Below are 21,938 nucleotides of genomic sequence, written 5' to 3' on the forward strand. Positions count from 1 at the left end.
TGAAACAATATACGATAGAATGAATATAAAACTAATGTTCTCCCATGTAAACTATGACATAATTCACAATAAACCATTAAAAAAAAAGAGAGAGACAATGAGAGTAGAATGGACGGAGGTGGCCTAAATGTCCATCAACAGGAGAATGGTTAAACAAACTGGTCCATACACACAATGGAGTACATCACAATGCAGAAAAATAATGATGAATCTGCAAAACACCTCCCAACATGGATAATCCTGGAGGACATTATGCTGAGTGAGATTAGTCGATCACAAAAGGACAAATACTGTAAGAGACCAATGTTGTAAAAAGGAAAGGAAAGGTTTTCTTGATAAGAGAAACAATCTATGACAGTTAGTAGGGTTGTTGTTAAGTACCGTGGAGTCAGTTCCGACTCATAGTGACCCTGCACAGGGTTTCCAAGGCTCTAAATCTCTACGGGAGCAGAATGCCTCATCTTTCTCACGCAGAACTGCTGGTAGTTTCGAACCGCCGACCTTGAGGTTAGCAGCCTGATTCGTAACCACTACGCTACCAGAGCTCCTTGGTTGCTAAAGTGCCATCGAGTCGACTCCAACCCATAGCGACCCTGAATAGGGTTTCCAAGGAGCAGCTAGTGAGCTTGAACCACCGACCTTGCAGTTCAAACGGCTTTACAGTCTGGCACATTAACCCACAGTGCCACACTAGGGTAGTGAGGATGGGAAATTATTCACAGGCTAGAGGATAGACATATGTTAACAGTTGGCATAGGAAAGATGAAGGTAGTGGAGACACAGGGAAGAATGCGAGAGTTAAAGGTAGCTATTGTTAACTGATGGTACATGGAGGGGGTTGCAATCGTTGTAATGAAGCTAAAAAAGTATATGAATTGTTGAATGTAAAACTGATGACCTGCTCTATAAACCTTCACTCAATTTACAATCAAGAGTTAAAAGAAAGAAAGAACTCAAATGATGTACTGTGTTAGACAAATCTGCTGCAAAAGACCTCTTCGAAGACTTGAAGAGCAAAGATGTCAGTTTGAGGACTAAGGTGCCCCTGACCCAAGTTACGGCATTTTCAATCGCCTCATATGTGTGTGAAACTTTGATGACGAATAAGGAAGACTGGCAAAGAATCAACACATTTCAATTGAAAGTACCATGTACTCCTGGAAGAAGTACAGCCAGAATGCTCCTTAGAAGCCAGGATGGTGACACTCTGTCTCCCATAGTTCTGACATGTTATCAGGAGGGACAAGTCCTCGGGAAGGGCATTATGCTTGGTAAAGTGGAGGATCAGCAAAAAGAAGACCCTCAAAATCATGGAAGTGTAGTATTGAATCTTGTCAGTTCAGACTCATAGAGACCCTCAGCACAACAGAACAAAACACTGTTCAGTCCTACATCATCCTCACAATTGTTATGTCTAAGCCCATTGTTACTGCAACTGTGTCAATTCATCTCACTGGGGGTCTTTCTCTTCATCGCTGACCCTCCTCTTTACCAAGCATGACATCCTTCTCTAGGGACAGGTCCCTCTTGATAACATGTCCAAAGTATGAGACACGAAGTCTCGCCATCCTGGAAGTCTATAGTACTTTTAATATTCTGTATATTGGAGGACATTATGTTGAGTGAAATTAGTCAACCACTAAAGGGCAAAATATGTGAGTATTGCAAAAACTCAAGAACGTGTTTTCAGATTAGAAGAGGCATTCTTTGATGATTACTGGGAAGGGGGCAGTGAGGGAGAGTAATTTACTGTCTAGAGGGTCAATACACGCTAACTCAGGTGACTGGAAGACAATATACAAGAAGGAGGTAGACAGAAGAATGATGAAACCACATGGAGGAACGCAAAGGTTAAAGAGGACAGAGGTAAAAACTGCTGTATACAACTCTGAAACCGCAGTGTTCTATGGGTAGATACACGGATAGATACACATGCTGAACAGGTATAGGAAGGAGGATGGAAGTATGTGTAAGGGTTTGACAGGATATTTGTACATAGATATTTACCTTTGTTGCAAACAATGTGGTAGAACATACAGGGAGAAAAATGATGAATACATCTTAGACATTAACAAACACCTTGAAGCAATGAGTTGCTGGGTCTGGGGGCTCAGGACCATCACCTCAGGGGACATCATGGTCAACTGGCATAACATAGTCCACAGAGACAATGGTCTACAGCTTACTTAGGTGAATAGCAACTGGGATCTTAAAAGTTCATAAACGGCATCTAAGGTGCAGCTATTGGTTTCTCTGTGTGCGGAAGACAGAAGAGTAATGAAAATTGAAGATGCTTGGAATCAACTAGTCCAATGGAGTAACTGAACACGTGACCATCAGTCTCTATGAATCAAAAACTGTGCCCAGCTACCACTACCAACTGCTCTGAAAGAGATCACATTAGAAGGTCCTGGATAGAGTGGAAGAAAATATGGAACAAACTCAAAATGATCAAAGAGACCTGGCTTACTCATCAGAAAGAGACTGGAGGAACTGAGACTGTGGCCCTCGGCCACCCCTCAGGTCTGGAAAGGAACTCACCCTTGTGGCCCAATTTTCCGCCAAGCATTAGATGGGTATATATGCTGAGGACACCAACACTATTAAGGTATGTTCACATGGAATGGTCAGCCAGTCAAGATCAAAAGGGCAACGTTTACTTAAGGACAAAGTTGAGAAGGGTTGGGAAGGAGTGTGGAATGGAAGTAAGATCCGTAGGGAGGAAGTGGGATAACTGTTGTTACATGGAGGAGATTGCAATCATTGAGATGAAGCTACATGTATGATTTGTTGAGTGTAAACTAATCATCTATGCTGTAAACCTTCACTCAATTCACACACAAAAATTTCAAACAATGTTTTTGTATTCATCGTTTCTTTTTTGGCATTAAATTGCATTTTTTTAAGTATCACATTAAAATAGCTTTTATATATGTTGATTACTGAGTTTTTCAGCTATTGTGCCTGTTATGAATTGATTGTGTCCCCCCAAAAAATATGTGTCATAAATCCTGGCTTCTATGCTTATGGAGTCCTGGTGTGGCACTGTGGGATAAAGCACCGGACTGCAAGGTCGGCTTGAACCACAAGGTCAGTGGCTCAAACTCACCAACTGCTCCTTGGAAACCCTATACAGGGTTGCTATGAGTCAGAACTGACTTGACAGTACTTAACAGCAACATGTGTGTTATAATCTAATTTGGGAATGAGTTGTCTTTGTTACATTAATTGACAGGATTTGTGTAGGATGTATCTTAAATCAACCTCTTTTAAGATATATTGTTGCTGTTACGTGCCGTGGAGTTGGTTCCGACTCATAGTGACCCTGTACAGGGTTTCCGAGGCTGTAAATCTTTACCGGAGCAGAAAGCCTCATCTTTCTACTGCTGGTAGTTTTGAACTGCCGACCTTGTGGTTCACAGCCCGATTCATAACCACTATGCTACCAGAGCTCCTTTTTTAAGATATAGAAGAGATTAAATAAGCAAGCAAGACAAACAGAGATGGGGTAAGATAGATGCTGAGCCACGCAGCGATATCTAAGGAAGCAGGAAACAGAGGCAGATCGACAAAGACCTTCCTTCAGAGAAAGCATTCCCCGAGAGTTAGCACTCTGAATTCGGACTTCTAGCCGCTGAAACTGGGAGAAAATAAATTTTTGTTTGGTAGAGCCACCCACTTGTGGCATTTCTGTTATACCAGCACTAGCTAACTAAGACAATGTTCGATGTCAGTGCTTTACTGGCCTTACCCACATCCCCTACAAATCACACAGCAACAACTGTTGTGTGTGCTGTTGAGTCGATTCCAACTCATGACACCATATGAGTGAGCAGAACCGCCCCATAGGGTTCCCAAGGCTGTAATCTGCACAATAGCAGATGGCCAAGTCTTTCCCCGCATGGAACTGCTAGTGGGTTCGAAACACTGACATTTTGGTTACAGCTGAGTGCTTTAACTATCACATCACCAGGGCCCCTTCTGGTAACTGTAGAGGCTTTAAAACTATATACTGAGTATTGGTGGGTCTCAGCTATGAAGCCCCAATAGGGTCCCAGAAACCTTATGCTGTCAGGAGGATACCAGAAGCAATCTAAGTGTCCATCGGTGGAGGATTGGTAAGGGGAGGGTGGAAGACTCTGTCGGGTCAGACACGGTAATTGACATGACACTAGCTGGCAGTATAGACACGGTAATTGACATATCCCTTCAACAAGTTACAGAACACCCTGGGTCCAAGCCAGAGAATCTGAGGCTTCTTTGGGTGAAGACAGTATGGGAAAGGGAACAAGGGTCCTGACAGGGTGCTGACCTGAGCTGTAGAGCTGCAGAGAAATCTTAGGTGACTTTTCTGTCCTGTTCTCGACCCGCGACTCCACCCAGAGCGTGACAACACTGAGCACAAGCACTCCATCCTGATCGGAGAACTGCAGCGTGGTGGCTGAGCCCATTTCAAAGTAGCAGCAGTGCCGGGGGCTAAGGCTGCGAAAAAGAAGGTATTGATGATGAGTCCCAAGTCCTACTGGACCCAGGATGTCAACGGCCACAGCAGACGTTGTGATCATCTCCCAGCATCCTTCCCTGCCCTTTCTATTTCTCTTCCTGCTACTGCCTGGAGGATCCTTGGAGGTTGGCCTGGGTCTTAGGGAGTTGTGGGGACCCCAGAATCTCCCAGCATTGGCAGCCATAGAGAGAAGGAAGAAATGGATGATGAGTGAATGAATGAATGAGTACAGAGGGTGAAGATGAAGGAAGGACTAGAGGTACCCTTAAGTCACCCACTCTGGGATGCCCACCCAGGCTGACTCCATATCACAGAGGCCCAGACCTGTCTTCTCAGATGAGAAACGGAGGCACAGGAAGACATAATGACAAGCCCAGGTCATTCATCTGATTGAACATTGGGGAGCAGAAGCGAGGGCAGGAGGGTGGAAGAGGGTTTGGGAACCAGATGGGGTCCTCACCAACACCTCAGGAAGTGGCTGACCCCGGTCAATGGGCCCTCATACTGCCAGGTACACTCATAGCCGCCAGTGCTGAAGATCCGGTAGCAGCTCAGGTTCCGGGGTCCCGAGGCTGAGACTAAAGAAGACGCCAGAGGTTTGAGACTGGACCAGGACGTAGAGGGTACTGTGAGGTACCAACATACCACCAGGATGAATCTTTGTGACACTTACATAATCTGCTGTCACTTTAAGCTTGCAGTGATTCCCAGAATCCTCCCTCCCCACATCTCCCTGCTCAGTCTGCTTTTGCCTCCTTGCTCACTGGTCCCCAAACACACCACATACTTCCCCCAAATATTTTTTTATGATTATAATTTTATTACAGCAAAAAAGGATACAAATGAAGAAAACGTGCAGGACGAGGTCTAGGAGGGCTCCCACTCAGAGCTTCCATATTGCTGAAAGTATGGGGACTGATGTCTTTCACCAAACAGGAAGCCCTACTGGTCTCGACAGTCCAGCTTCATCATCAGTGTCTCCTCCTCCACCTCCCAGCAGCCCAAAGCAGCCCTCTCTCTCTCTCCTCCCTGCTGGGTCTTTTCATAGCACGTATTGTATGCAGTCTATGAAATCATATGTCTGAGTCTATCCACCCACCTACATCCATCCGTCTATCTATCTACCTATCCATCCACCCATCCATCCAGGCATTTAACTAAGAAGTCAGCTGGGCTCACAGTGATTCCATCATGTCTAGAACTGTATCTCCACATAGTATGTGTTCAGTGTATTTTTATAGAACCACAGAATGGGCCCAAGCAATAAGCTGCCTGGATAGTACAAGTTGGGTGGGGACTTCAATGAACTGTTTTGCTCCATTCATTGATCCTCTGAACAGACCCAGACTCCAGTCCATGATCTTGTGAGGGAGACTCAGGCTTGGGTCAGAGGGTGACTGCTGCAGGATACCATAAGCTCAGCTGAGGATGGGTGGGCACGCTGTGCTCAAGAACCCAGGCAGGCCTGGGTCTTTAACAAGTGGGAGGAGGCTGATGGAGGGGGTTGCTAGGGGTGGAGTTATTCAAAGGCCAGTGTAAACACCCCCAGAGACTGCCCCGAACCTGAGTCTGTGTCCACGTATGGCAGGTCCTGAAAACAGCATCTGTTGGCTTCACAGGCTCCAGCTGCCACAAAGAAATAATGACATTATTAGTCTCAAATAGTGAGAGGAGAAGGACTCACCTGTGGGCCTACATACAACCAGCCATCTGCCCACTCACCTGCATACCCACCCATCTGTAACCACCTGACATCCACCCACTCACCCATCCATCCATCACCTACCCATATATCCATGCATTCATTCACCTACTCTTTAGACCACCAGTCCATCCATCTAGTCATCTGTCCATCCTCCCATTCACCCATTTATCCATTCTTCCACCCATGTATCCATATATAATATGCTGTCATATATTATCCAACCATCCACCCACCCACAGATCCATCCAATTTGCCTTTCAATACTCTTGGTCTCTATATATAAAATCCCCAAGTGGAGACCAAGAGACAAGTTGAGTCCCTATGGGAAGGTCACCGCAAAAGGAAAAAGACAGTAAGATGGACAGCCTTGGGGAATTAAGAGAAATAGGGTGTGCAAAGGGTGCTGTGGGTTAATGCGCTGGACTGCAAAATCGGTTTGAACCACAAGGTCGGCAATTCAAGCTCACCAGGTACTCCTCAGAAACCCTACACAGGGTTGCTGTGGATCAGAACCGACTCGACAGAACTTAACAACAACAAGGACATCAACGTATATGGAGCCAGTGTGGTAGACGGGTAGAATGGCAGCCCAAGCAAGCGGACTACAACCACAGCAGTGGGCACCTCTGGAAAGCCTTGTGGGTGGGGGTGGGGAGGGCAATCGTCCTCAGCCAGGAGTCGCCCTGTCTCCAGGAGTTCCAGAGTCTTCCAGGAGCTGACCTGAGTGAAGGGGTCCTGTTGGGAGGATTAGAATCTTTGGGAGAGAAAGTCAACACCTTAGGCAGAGCTGAGGCTGCAGTTCAAATCTTCCCTCCACAGGGGGCCAGTGCCTCCTTCCCCACCCGATCCCATGAGATAGAGAGAGTGTATCTTCTTGCGTATATGTGTGTTTAGACTTAGAGATATCCAAGGGAGCTTTTAAAAGTTCGTGAAAAAATTCCATTATCTTTCCATTCAATTTTTCCATGAACTTTTTGAAATCCCTTCTTATAAACACATTGCCATCAAGTTGATTCCAACTTATAGATATAGATGCCAGCTGTTCCTTGGAAACCCTATAGAGGGTCACTATGAGTCAAGACCAGTTTGATGGTACTTAATAACAACAGCATACAGATAGAGATCTGGAGTCCTGGTGTGGTGCTGTAGGAGAAATACTGGACTGCTAACCACAAGGCTGACAGTTCAAACCCACCAGTCACTCCTCAGAAACCCTGTACAGGGTTGCTATAAGTCAGAACCAACCCGACGGCACTTAACAGCAACATAGGTATAGATGGAGTCCTGGTATGATGCTGTAGGATAAGCACTGGGCTTCTGACTACAAGGTAAGTGTTTTAAACCCACCAGCTGCTCCTTGGAAACCCTTTACAAGATCCCTATGAATCGGAACTGACTTGATGACACTTATCAACAATAATGACGTAGATATAGAAGGAATACCGGCATGGCACTGTAGGATAAGCACTGGACTGCTAACCGCAAAGTTGGCGGTTCAAACCCATCAGTCATTTTTTGGAAACCCTATAGAGAGTCACTATTAGTTGAAATTGGCACTTAACAAAAACAACAAAAATAGATACAGGAATCAAGAATCCAGAAATTAACCCATCCACATACAGCCAACTGATTTTCAACAAAGTACCTAAATATATCACATTGGTAGGGGATAGTCTTTTCAACAGATGGTGCTGGCAGAACTGGAAAATGATATGCAAAAGACTGAAATAAGACCTTCACCTCACACCTTATACAAACACCAACTCAGCAAGATTAGAGACCTAAATGTGAATCCCAGAATTATGAAGGCCATCAATGAAAAAATAGGACAAATGTGAGGGCACTAATTCAGGGAATACACAGACTACCAAACATTTTTAAAACTACACAAACAAAAGTAGTCAAAATCTTTTGCAATGACACATCAGACAAGGGACTAATTTCTAAAATATATAGGAAACTACAACACCTCTACAAGACAAAGACAAATAACCCAATTTAAAAATGGGCACAGGATATGAATAGACAATTCACCAAGGAGGAGATCCAGGCAGCCAACAAACATACGAAGAAATGTTCACAATCACTAGCCATTAGAGAGATGCAAATCAAAACAACAATGAGATATCATCTTACACAAGCAAAGATCAAAAAAATAGAGGACAATAAATGCTGGTGAGGATGTGGAGAGACTGGGATGCTCCTGCATTGCTTGTGGGATTGCAAAATGGTCCAACCTCTCTGGAAAGCAATATGGAGTTTCCTCAGAAGATTGGAAATAGAAATACCTTATGATCCAGCAATCCTTCTACTTGGTATTTACCCACAAGAGACATGAGCCATAACATAAGTAGATATATGCACACCAATGTTCATAGCAGCACTATTTACAATAGCAAAAAGATGGAGACAGCCTAAGTGCCCATCAATTGAAGAATGGATAAACAAACTGTGGTACATACACACAATGGAATATTATGCTACCTTGAAGAATAACAAGGAAGCTGCAAGGCACAGCATAACATGAATGAACCTTGAGGCCATTATGCTGAGTGAAATTAGTCAATTACAAAAGGTGAAATACTGCATAGGACCACTATTGGAAAAAAACTAAGAAAAAGAATGCATACTAAAAGGTGGGGGGGAGGGGTTCTTTGCTGGTTACTGGGATGGGGAAGGTTGGGCGAGGGGAGGGAGGGGAAAGTAGAGCACAGGGTAGGGAATAGACACAGGCTGGTTTGAGTGATGGGAAAGGGGGGCAATACACAAGAAGGGGGAGAGGAATGGAAGAAAAAGGTGGCGGGAGAACAGTTAAGCAGGTTTGCATGGGTAAAGTGAGACAGAGGTAAATAATAATGTATGCACAACCTTGGAACAACAGGGCTCTGGGATACAGGGATTGAGGCATGGTTGGAAAGGGCAAAAGTGGGGGAAACGATGTTAAAAGGCTTGGCTGTCCTTTGAATCTTAGTTTCCCTTGCATACCATTATAAAATAGACACTTGAGGGGGAGAGAAAGGAGTAGCCAGAAATATCACCATAGAAAACTTGTAAGTCCATCTTCTGCTTATAACTGATTGGAATACCTAAAATGGGGCTACAACATGCCCAGTAAAGGAGGCTTCCTGTGGAGCCTCTGCATTACGTAAGACCGTAGGGGGAATCCTGAACCCCATCCAGAATCTTCTGAGGTGGGAAATTTCCACTTGAAAGGACAAGCAGACCAGCCTGGAGTGGCTAGAACAGAAGATACTTCTTGAAAGAAAGACTGACAGGATAAATACAAAACAGTAACAGCAATCCGACTGACTACTACAAAAACAAGCAATTTGCTCGCCCAGGAGACATCACGGCAAGTGGTTGGGTCCCCTCAGTGGACACCCTTTCCAAGACTAAGACTCAATGGGAATACACGAGCAGACATGCACTCTGTATAAGGGGAAGTGAGGAAAAAACAGCAATGAAGCAGCAAGCTAAGTAAGCCCTACCACGTTCAATAGACTCCTGTGAACCTGGGTGTAGACCTGGTTGGCTAGCAGTGTGGCAAGACCTGGGGACTCCTAGGCCCAGAGTCAGTGACATAGCCACAGAGGACTAGAGTGGAGAGTGAAGCGTCCAGTGGATAAGAAGTGAGGGCATATACACAAGAACACCCACACTTGCAGATAATAGCCACTTGACCTGGCTTCAATGGCTGGATGATCAGAATTCAAGTAGAATAAGAGGAAAAAAAGAGTAATCTGATACAATTGATGAACTTGACCTACACCTATGGATGCAGTAGCTCAAAAGAGGGAATAAATCTTTACAACAAGGATCATTCCCACCCCCTCGATGCACAGGGTAGACAGGGATGGGCAACTTGGACATTGGCTACCCAAAATGGGGGGGGGGGGCAAGAAAGTGACTGCCTTACAAAGGCAAGAAGTGACTGCCTTACAAGCTTTCAAGAGGGAGAGTAGATTTAGAAGGTGTGGAGGAAGGCAGACTCTCCACGGAGTAGTGTCCAATCTGTTGGGCGGGGCTGATGAGATGGGGATGGCTCTCATGTGGCACAATAGTGAATAATTGCTATCAGGACTGACTTTGAGGGTTGGAAATGTAAAGGTCGACATTTTCTAGCAAAACAAGTGGAGTGGTTGCCTTTGCAGTCCAGGAGCAGAGGTCCCTGGGACCATCAAGGGAGAAGAGTGGAGAGCGGGACCCTACCCAGAGAAGCAGTGAAGCCAGAGATGGAGGCAGAGATGATGACGTGGAGAGAGGGAACAGCTGGGAACTCTAGACCCAGAGAGGGAGAGGGGCTGTGTGTTGACAACCAGGGGAAAGGCTTGCAGGGTATACCCTTTGGTTGGTTGATGATGCATGGAGGGGATTGTAACCATGGCAATGAAATGATATACAATAGGATGAATGTAAAGCTAATGTTCTCCCATGTAAACTATCACATAATTCACAATAAAACATTAAAAAAAAATAGATACAGGGATAGATAGACAGACACAAATAAACATACATGTTGTTGTTGTCAGGTCGGAACCGACTCATAGCGACCCCATTCACAGCAGAACGAAACAATGTCCGATCCTGGGCCAACCTCACTACCACCGCCACACTTGACGCCATCAATGATGTCACCTGGCTGATCCATCTCGTTGGGGGTTTTACATTATGTAGATCTGTTAAAATGGGGGCAGTGGCAATTCTGTGGTAGAATTCACACCTTCTGTGCTAAAGAATCAGGTCCAATTCTTGGCCAAAGTACCTAGTGCACAGAAACCACCTGTCTGTCACTGGTGGTTTGTGCGTTGCCAGGATGTTGAACAGGGTTTAACGGAGTACCCAGACTAAGACAAACTACAAAGAATGACTTGGCAATCGACTTGCAAAAATCAGGTAATGAAAACCCTGGGGATTATCAGGACCCAATCCACAACTGATCATGGGGATGGCCCAGCACTGGGCAGCATCTTATCCCATTGTGCATGGAGTCGTCATGAGTTGGAGCCAACTCAGCGATCGCTAACAAGGACAACAGCTTATCTCTTATATACATAGCTTTTTTCTCAATGCCTCTGGGAAGTGGGAAAAATTCAATCCATTCTACTAAAGAGAAAAACCAAGACCTGGAAGAGAGTTGTCCAAATCTGACCCTAGAGCCCAGGAAGGTGACCATCATCGATGTCCCCATTTGTCAGAAAGAAAGACTGAGGCTAAGAGAAACAGAAGCACACTTCAGCCTCAGGTCCATGGCTGTCCACACACTCTCACATTTGATTCCAAGAGTTCAGTTTGAGAAGCCCAGTTCCAGCATAGGGGTACTCACCACACTGCACAGGGGTGCAGAAGAGAAGGATGGGGAGGACCAGCTGGGCCACCAGCCACCCCATCAAGTCCACGTGGAGCCTACAGTCCAGGCGAGCTCCTGCACTACTAGTGAAGCCCCAGACGCCCCGTCTCCACCCCGGAACACATTAAAGCTGAGCAAGAAAGACACCAAAAAAAGATGTGTCAGCCCCTTCTGGTGCGAGTCAGAGAGAAAGAGAAACCCAGGAAGTCGACTCAGAGGTGAGGGCCCTCCTCCACCACAAACCCAGCAGATCTGGACACCTTGTACCAGCCCCCATGAACTTCTGATGACTGCATGGGCATGTCTCTAGGCCTCTCTGGGCCTGAAAGGGAGCCCAGTGCTGTGAGGTCTGGGTTCCTTCATCCAACAAGTCACCAAGAAGATGCCCAAAGACCTGTTTCCCAAACTCCAGCCTTGGGGCACCCTGGGACCCCAGGTCCTGATTCTGGATTCTCACCTGTCAGAGAATCCCTTCCCCCATCAGCAATGCCCCAAGATGTGCATGGAGGAGTCCTAATTCATGTTACAATGTGGAGCAACCTGAATTAAACACCATGCTGAGTGAAGGAAACCAGACAAAACCACACTGTCTGATTCCACTTATTTGAAATGTCTAGAATATCGAGGTAAAGGCAAAGATGGAGTGGATTAGTGGTTGTCTATGGCTTCAGGGAGTCCCTGGGTGGTTCAAACGGTGCTCATCTAGGAGTGGAAAGGTTGCAATTTCTAACCCACCTAGAAATACCTCCAAGAAAGGCCTGATGATCAGCTTCTAAATGGATTTCCTTGAAAACTCTATGGAACCGTTCTACACTGTACACAGGGGGTCATCATGAATCAAAATCCACTTGTTGGTAACTGACAACACACGGCATGGATAAGGGGAATAGGTACAGAGTTTCCTTATAAGATGATAAGAATGTTCTGGAACTAGACAGAGGTAGTGGCTACAAGGCTTACTGAATGAACTTGTTGTTGTTGAGTGCCATCAAGCGGGTTCTAACTCATAGCAACCCTCTATAGGGTTTCCAAGGAGCAGCTAGTGGATTTGAACTGCCAACCTTGTGGTTCTAAGTCCAGTGCTGATCCTACAGCACCACACCAGGAGTCTACTGAATGTTACCAAATTATGCATGTCAAAATGGCAAATTTTATGTTATATGAATTTTACCACCGCTTTTTAAATATCCATGGAACCCAGAGGGCTAAGGAGAGGAGTGAAGGTCTCTCCTGAGGGACAGCATGTGGGGAAACTCAGGCCAGGCAAGCAAGGGGCCTCTATGTAGCCCAGCCTATGTGGAGGAGGCCCCTCCTCCAAGGAGCCCGGCTGAGTGGCAGCTGGGTTAGAAGGGTCAGGTGCCCAGCAGACCATGAGGTCAGCGCCATGGGGACAAAGAGACAGTGTCCTCGGCCTGGCACATTGGGAGCAAGGACCCATGGCCCCACACAGGGCAGCCTTCATGGGCCAGGACAAGTAGCGGGGGCAGTGTGTGAGGCTGGGGGGGGAGGGGGAGAGAGAACGATGGAAAGAGATGGACAGACAGAGATGGAGATAGACGAAGACAGAGCTATGAGAGATAGTCAGAGACATAGAAAAAGAAGAAACAGAAGTGGGAACATTTGGGACCCCCACTCTTGGCAAACCTGAGACCCCTACCCTAGGAAACACTGTCACCTGCTCCATTTCCTAGATGTGGAAACTGAGCCCAGAGGTGCCCAGAACACCTCAAGGAGGAGAAAAGATGGACTTGAACCCTGAGCTGGAGCACCCTCAGGGAACTGAGTTTCACCCTACGAAGGTCCACACCCCAGGGCTACCTCTAACATGGTGCCTCCCCTCCCCTCCAGCTTTCCTCCCTACAAAATGGGTTATGAGGATATGGAAGGGAGACACAGAGAGCTCACCTTAAGGCAGGTACTGCCAGTTGAAGGATGATATGATTATTGCCTTTGTTGTTGTTACCTCCCTCCTCCTCATAGGAGCCTCTGCCCTCACCACATCCCTTTCCTATCCCCCTAGAAGTTGGAGAGCTACTGGAAAAACACGGAGGAAGGGAAGAATGAAGAACCGGGGCCAGATAGGTTGTTATTGTTGTTGTTGTTAAGTGCTGTCAAGTTGGTTCCGACCCATAGCGACCCTGTATAGGGTTTCCCAGGAGCAGCTGGTAAGCTTGAACCTACTACCTTACTGTTCCAATCGACCTTACAGTCCAGCGCATTAACCCACAGCACTACACCAGGACTCTAAAAAATATGTTTGTTGTTGTTGTTAAGCATCATCTAGTTGGTTCCGACCCATAGCGTCCCTGTATAAGATTTCTGAGTAGCAGCTGGTGAGCTTGAACTGCCAGCCTTTACAGTTCAAACCGACTTTGCAGACCAGCGTATTAACCCAAAGCGCCACGCCAGGACTCCAGTACCAGATATAGGTGTCCCTAAGTTAGACTCCAGAGTCCTGGTGTGGCGCTGTGGGTTAATGCGCCAGACTGCAGAGCCATTTGAACTGCAAGGTCGGCAGTTCAAGCTCACCAGCTGCTCCTCGGAAACCTTATACAGGATCGCTATGGGTCGGAACCGACTCGATGGCACTTCACAACAACAAGTTAGACTCCTGGTGTGGTGTGTAGAATAAGCACTGGACTGCTAACCACAAGGTCAGAGGTCACACCTACCAGCTGCTCCTCAGAAACCATATACAGGGTCTCTCTGAGTCAAAACCGACTAAACAGCACTTAACAACTTAACAACACCACCTTGGGTCAAAGTTGGGACTGGGTGGAGAGTGACAGGGATGGGTTGCCCTGAGTGGGAACCGGTAGGGCTGCCTGGAGTTGGGGTGGGGGGACCTTGAGCTGGGATTTATAGAATTAAAGGGAATTCTGGGTAGAGAACACAGCTGAGGCAAAGATCTGGTAGGATGAATGTAGCTAGTCTGGGACTCTCTGGGGGAAGCTGACATGATGGGCAAAGGCTCAAATGCTAAACTGAGGGGCTTGGATTTCTCCCAAGGACCCTGGGGAGCCATGCCAGGTGTGTGAGTAAGGGAACCATAGCCACGTGTGAGGTGGCATTTCCACCCTTATTGGGGCCACAATTCAATGCTCACCACACCCCACGTCTGTCCGCCTGCTCTATCTGTCTCCTCCAGGAAGCTCTGTGGGGCCCTTAGTGGCCTCTCCCAGCTGCCCCAGAAGCACAGTTGAAATACGTCCCCAGTCTGCCCTAGTTTCCACAGTGACACAGACTGGGGGTGGGGAGAAAGGCACGTTGCATCAGGTCACAGGGGCCCCGGAAATCATAACAGGAGAAACCACAGAACTTCCCCACCCTCTCAGCTTTCGTCTCCTTCCCTGAGAGAGTGACCATCAGCCAGCTTCCCTCCATGTGGTCAAGAGACTTTGATGCCTGAGGGTTATCTAACGAGGGTATTGAAGGATGAGTAGAAGTTTGTAAGATGAAAATCTATCCATTCATATAACAGTTACATTTATAAACATCATTCTACTCCCGTAAAGATTTACACCCTCGGAAACCCTGTACAGGGTCGCTATGGGTCGGAACCGACTCGACGGCACTTAACAACAACAACATTCATCATTAAGAACATGTTTTCATTTGTTTGTTCAACCAGGGCTTTCTGATGCTCTCATAGGGTCATTTGAAGTAGGTTTTAAAGCGTATGTTGAAGTTCACCAGGAGACCAGGGGAAAAAGTAATTTGTTCATTCACCAACCATACTCCCTGGTGCCCCTCAAAGAAACATTTGAAGAGGACTTTGATGGGTATGTACAAGTTCATAAGAAAAAATGTATTTGTTTATTCAATGAACACTCTCTCTTGCCCATCAAGAGATCATTTGGAAGGAGTTTTGGAGATCCTGTTTTCCAGGTGGAATAGGAGCATTTCAGATCTCTATGGCCACTCTTCCTCCAACAACTCTTCATCTGCCCAACTCAGCCACCCCAACTCAGAAAATGCACAGCCAAGTTGCAGGAAAGGCTCTGATTGGCTTGAGTCACATGTCCAACCTGAATCAATCACAGTACTGAGGTGGGTGGAAGAGTTATGTTAGTCAGGACTGGGTCACATGTACACCTAACTTGGACTCAAAAAGACTTTTAGACAGAACCAGCCAGAGTAGGACAGTCAACCATGACAAAGAATGAGGTCCCCAACACCTGGGTATGTGAGCTACAACCTGAGTCCACTTGGTGTAGGGCTGTTGTTATTAGGAGCTGTTGAGTTGATGCTGACTCATAGGGACCTTATGCACAACAGACCGAAACACTACCTGGTCCTGGGCCAACCTCACAAACGTTACTCCGCCTAAGCCCATTGTTGCTTCCACTGTGCCAATCCATCTCATTGGGGTCTTCCTCTTTTTCACTGATCCTCTACTTTATCAAACATAATGTCTTTCTCCAGGGACTGGTCCCTCCTGACAATATGTCCAAAGTATGAGAGATGAAGTCTAGCCATCCTGGCTTCCAAGGAGCGTTCTGGCTGTACTTCTTCCAACAAGGATGGGTTTGTTTCTTCTGGCAGTCCATGGTACTTTAAACATTCTCCTCCAATACCATAACTCAAATGCATCAATCCTTCTATGGTCTTCTTTATTCATTGTCCAACTTTACGTGCATATAAGGTTATTGAAAATACCATGGGTTGGGTCAGGCTCACTTTAGTCCTCAAACTGACATCTTTGCTCTTAAACACTTGATGTCTAGTGCAGCAGATTTGCCCAATGCAATGTTTGATTTCTTGACTGCTGCTTCTATGAATGTTGATGGTTGATCCAAGCAAAATAAAGTCTTTAACAGCTTCAATCTTTTCTCCATTTATCTTGATGTTATTTATTGGTCCATCAGTAAGAATTTTTGTTTTCTTTACACTGAGGTACAACCCATACCGAAGGCTGTGGTCTTGGATCTTCATCAGTAAGTATTTTAAATCCTCTTCGCTTTCAGCAAGCAAGGTTGTATCATCTACATATTACAGGTTGCTGCTGAAGTCTTCCTCCAACCCTGATACCACGTTTTTCTTCATATAATCCATCTTCTTGAATTATTTGCTCAACATACAGATGGAATAAATATGGGGAAAGAATACAACTCTGGTTACCAGATAAAATACAGGACACCCAGTTAACTTTAGATTTCAGATAAGTGGCTTTATTTTTTCCAGTATGACTATGTTCCAAGTATTGCATGGAACAAATTTATACTAAAAAATTATTCATTATTTATTTGAAATTCAAATTTCTTTCAGTGGCTGCTTTAGAAAACAGACTGGCATTTCTTCAAAAAGTCAAACATAGAATTACTCTATGATGTTTTACTCCTAGGGATAGACCTAAGAGAACCAAAAACCTATGTCCACACAAAAATTTGTGTATCCATGTTCACAATTCGTAAAAGTAAAAAAGTAGAAACCACTCAAATGTCCATCAGGTGATGAATAAACAAACACAGTGTGGTCTATCCATACAATGGAATGTTGGTGGTGGTGGCTGTGTGCCATGGAGTCGGAACCGACTCACAGTGACCCTGTACAGGGTTTCCGAGGCTGTAAATCTTTACGGGAGCAGAAAGTCTCATCTTTCTCCCGCAGAACAGCTGGTAGTTTCGAACTGCTGACCTTGCGGTTCGCAGCCCGATTCGTAACCACTACGCTACCAGAGCTCCTTAATGGAATATTACTCAGCCATAAAAAGGAATGAAATGCTCAAACATACCAAGGATCATGAGGCTAGCGCCAGAGCAGACAATGTTTCATTCTGTGAGACATAAAGTCACCATAAGTAGGAGTATTGATATCTGCTACAACATGGATGAACTTTGAAAATATGGTAAGTAGTGACCAAACCAGGTGCAACAAAGCCACATAGTGTCTGGCTCTGTTTCTAATGCCCAGAACAGGGAAATCCACAGAGTCAGAAAACAGATTGGTGGTTGTCAGGTGCTGGGAGGCTAAGGAGTGGGGAATGACTAATAGTTACAAGGTTTCTTTGAGAGATGATGAAAATGAGATAGCAGTGATAGTTACACAACTTTATGAATGTACTAAAAAACACTGAATTGTACATTTGAATGGCTGAATTTTATGGAATGCAAATTATATCCCAATTTAAAAACCCTTTCGTGAAAAAATCTTAAGCAGGCATCCTGTATTTTAATTAGCTAAATCAGGTAAACTTAGATTGGTGAGATTCTACTGCACCGTTTAGGGGATTATCTCCCTAAGGTCCCCCCACCTGAGAGCAAACCCAAGAATCTACAGAGGCAGAGTGCGTGGGAATCCCAGTGGAAGAGAGAAGGTAGATACCATCCTGCGACTTTGAGCTTTGACCAGCCTCTGTTTCTCCTTCTGCAGGGGCTATACACCTGTGGGAGATAGTGCATACCTTGGACACCTTAGACCCCTGTAAGAGATGGTGATTAGTAGGCACCAAGTCGTCCTCAAAACATAAATTGGCAACTCCAGTCACCATCTTTTTGTAAATCAAGTTGTATTGGGACCAGCACTGGGAAAGGATGAGGTGAGTGAGTGAGGAAGGGTTGTGCAAGATTAAGGCTGTGTGCTGAAGATCTGAGGGGTACTGGGGAAGGATTGCATGGAGGGGATCGTAACCATGGCAATGAGACGATATACGATAGAATGAATGTAAAACTAATGTTCTCCCATGTAAACTATCACATAATTCACAATTTAAAAAAAAAAAGATTAAGGTTAGATAGTGTCTATTTAAAATGTTTATCTTCAGTTCGTTCTGAATTTCGACATTGAATACTATTTATATCAGTTACTTGTTTGAGTTGTAGTTAGATGGTCCAGTATTTGCTCCACAGGGTTTTCAAGTCTGTGATCTTTTGGAAGCCGATTGCCAGGCCTGTCTTCTGAGGCGCCTCTGGGTGAATTCTAGCTAGGAGTTGAACGCATAACTGTTTATGCCACCCAGCTGGCGGTTGTATGCCTTTGTTGATTCCGACTCATAGTGAATCTATTATTTATTTGAAATGCAAACTTAACTAGGTGACTGCTTTGGAAAACAGTCTGGCGGTTCTGTCAAGCCAAGTCCAGCAAAACGCCAAGGTTTAAATCCACATAGGAGTCTCATGACCCTGCACCGCAATTACTAATGTCTCTCTGGCTCTCAGATTCCCCATTTGTAAAATGAGAATCCTGGCTGTCTCCCTCTGGGACTTGATCGTGTTACACCTAAGTAAGACACATTCACCTCACCGCACCTCAGTTTCCTCATCTGTAAAATAGGACGACATCTGGGACGATGATTTGTAAAATGTTTATTCCGCGGGGGCGAGGGCGGGGCGGAGGGGGACCCACCCAATAGGGGTGGGGCTTCCCCTGCTCGGGATGGGCGGGGTCAGAGAGCATCAGCTGACCGTGGCCAATGGCGCCGGGGGCGGGGCCTGTTGGATAGGGCGGGGCCAGGGGCAGGCTGGCTATTTGGATTCCCTGGCCATGGACGAGCCGAGCCTCCTGCGGCGTCGCGGGCTCCAGGTGAGGCCCTGCGCCAGCGCGCGGGAAGGAGGAGGGGGAGGAGGGCGCGGCCGCAAGGACGCGACCTGGGCACCGGGGGCGGGGCCTCTGCGGCGCGCGGGAAACTGAGTCCCGGGTGGGAGTGCGCTTTGATTGCTCCCGCAGCGCATACACTGCTTAAATTGCTTTTCTTCTGCGAGAAGGGAAAGGTTCCCTATATGGCATAAGGGGAAACTGAGGCTTTTTTGCTTAGCGTGGAACGAAGAGGCTTAGCGTTTCGGCTCCCCCCCATCCCGCCCCACCAAAGCTGCGTTAATAACAAAATCAACAGCAGCCTGAGTGCACACCATATGCTCATCAGTGCATTAATAGTATTATTATTAATGACACTAATATTTTCTGCTCCCGCAAAAATGTGCACCCTTGGAAACCCTAATCAGGGTCTCTTTGAGTCGGAACCGACTCCCCGCCACATAACCAACCAACCAAATATTAATTAATATGTATCAATCCCTGCCTTGTACTTTCTCTGCGTCGCCGCGGCTACCGACTCAGTCCACCTTTAAGGCGACCCGAGAAGGTTTAGACTGTGCATTCAGAAGCCCATTCGTCAGATAAGGAATCTGAGGCTCCGGTAGCCAGACGTCGTGCAGTCCGGATTCAATCCGGCATCTTAACCAGCTCCTTCTGGGCACAAACCCCTTCTGGGCACAAACTGGCTGTGTGACCCGGGGAGGGGACGTTCTTGCTTCTCAGTGTCCTCATTTACCATAGAACTACTGCTTTCTGACCCTGACCTGGAGATAAAAACGTGGGTACTGAGAGGCCAGCACAGACCTAGGTTCGAACTGTGAAAAGGGATTTTAAAAGTTCTGGCCGTGTTTCCCTCTGACACTTGGACCAAATCTCTGAGAAGCTACTCGGTTTGCGGGTGTACAACCTAGGATTCATCGTTTACCCAACAAGCATTTATTAAGCCCTTGCTATGTGTCCGGATGGGAAAGAATGTGAGGTGTTTAATAGGACTTCCAACCTGGAGGGGTTGGAACGTGAACATTGGCAGAAGGCACCTGACCCAATCGGCTAAAGCAAAGGATGCAACTGCGGATGGTGGGGCGAGGGGCAGGGTTATGTATTTGGGGAAATGAAAAAAGTTGAGGGGGGCTGGGGCCTAGAGGATGGGGAAGGAAGAGGCTGGCACGGGGTTGAGGTGGCTGACGAACCTCAAACCCTCGATGGCCGCAGGACAGAGAACTCAGCCTGGTCGGTGGGGAAAGTGGGGAAACTAGGGCGTTTGGTGGGTGGAGTGGTGGAAGGCATGGGCAAAACTGCAGGTTAGAGACCTCTGAAGGTGTGGCCAGCGGGTAGGGGGTTGGGAGGGAATCAGACTAGAGGAGTCCAGGCCAGAGGTGAGGGTGACGACCCTAGGTGGAAAGGAGGGGGCGAGGCAGGACGGGCGAGCAGTGTGTTGTTGTGGGGCATCATGGGCCCCCCGTGAAGCCCCAATTAGACTTAAGCCCCGCCTGCAGTCTCTTAAAATAAGGAAACCGCCTCCGGGGAAGTTAGTGGGGGCGCTACTGACGTCAAGAAGAGGGAGCTGGCCCATGGGGGCGGTATTTTTTGATGATGAATCCCCGTATTTAAAAAGGGGAAACTGAGGCAACTACCTGGCCAGCTCTCACAGCAGACCTTTAGCTAACAGTTGGGATTGAACCCAGGTTGGTCCAACGCCTCTTCAGACAAACCCCTCCAAACCAAGCCAACGCTGGTCTCCATCCAGGGGCAGCAGTAGAATGGAAAGGGATTGGCCAGGTGCATGAGGGCATTTCAGGTAGCGTACACAGCCCATGCAAAGGGTCTGCAAAGTGGGAGCTCTCTTTCAGTCTTACAGCTGGGTCTTTTCGAGAGAGTGAATTTGGTGGGTGACAGAGACCATCTGCTTCGAGGTCTTCAGCGCCCATTGAAGGTACTCCTTGCTAAGGTGATGGGGAGCTATGGAGGTGCTGAGGCAAGGGAGGGTATTATCAGATCTGGAGGCTGGAAAGATTCCTTTGGAAAATAAGGAGGGGCTTGGAACAGAGGACCAAGTGGGGGGGGGGTAAAAATAATAAAATATGAGGTTGTCACAGCAACTAACAACCACCACCACTGAAGTAATAGTAAGAAAGTGCTCATCTTAACTGGTGTTTACAACTGTTGAGTAGTGTGCATGCAGAGAATCATCCAAGAGATTGATGACATTATTAGCCCCATTCTACAAAAGCAGAAACTGAGACTCAGAGAAGAAAAGTTAACAGCCATGAATTCGAACCCCACGAAGTACTTGAAGATCCACAGATGCTGAGAACTTCAGAACCAAAGTTAGTTCCTCTAACTCCAAACCCACTGGTTCTGACTCAGCAATCCAATATAGGGTTGTTGTTAAGTGCTGTTGAGTCGTTCCAACCCATAATGACCCTGTATAGGGTTTCTGAAGAGCGGCTGGTGAGCTTGAACTGCTGACCTTGCAATTCAAATCAACTTTGCAGTCCAATGTATTAACCCGCAGTGCCATACCAGGGCTCCGTGGGAGCAGAAAATCTCATCTTTCTCCCAAGAAGCAGCTGGTGGGCTTGAACTGCTGAGCTTGGGGTTAGTAGTCCAATGTTTATCCTACATTGCCACCAGAGCACCTCAGTTAACTGATCTGACAGCTACCAGCTGGAGCCAATCATATCTCCTGATCTCTGAAGATGCCAAAAGTCAAATTCATAATAACCTGAGAAAACTCAGGGGACTCAAGGCCAGTGCTGATTGAAATAATAAGCCTAGATGTCCTGGACAATCATGCCATGGCAGCATGAGGCATATGGTGACTGTGTACTGGGCACTTCCTGGACCAG

At 46.5% G+C, this 21,938-nt stretch overlaps 1 protein-coding gene across 1 annotated transcript in view; it reads right to left on the bottom strand.

Moving 5' to 3' along the window:
- IL12RB1 (interleukin 12 receptor, beta 1) overlaps window positions 1–6,242 on the bottom strand; it is a 33,143-nt gene extending 26,901 nt beyond the window's left edge. The window contains exons 1-4 of the mRNA XM_006876328.1: window positions 6,227–6,242; window positions 6,068–6,130; window positions 4,965–5,082; window positions 4,313–4,482 (exon numbers count right to left, since the gene is read on the bottom strand). Coding sequence (XP_006876390.1) covers window positions 4,313–4,482; window positions 4,965–5,082; window positions 6,068–6,130; window positions 6,227–6,242 — 367 coding nt within the window. The remainder of the gene's footprint in view (window positions 1–4,312; window positions 4,483–4,964; window positions 5,083–6,067; window positions 6,131–6,226) is intronic.
- Window positions 6,243–21,938: the final 15,696 nt, after the last annotated feature.

The sequence above is a fragment of the Chrysochloris asiatica genome, unplaced genomic scaffold (genome assembly GCF_000296735.1).
Source record: "Chrysochloris asiatica unplaced genomic scaffold, ChrAsi1.0 scaffold00374, whole genome shotgun sequence".
Lineage (NCBI taxonomy): Eukaryota > Metazoa > Chordata > Mammalia > Afrosoricida > Chrysochloridae > Chrysochloris > Chrysochloris asiatica.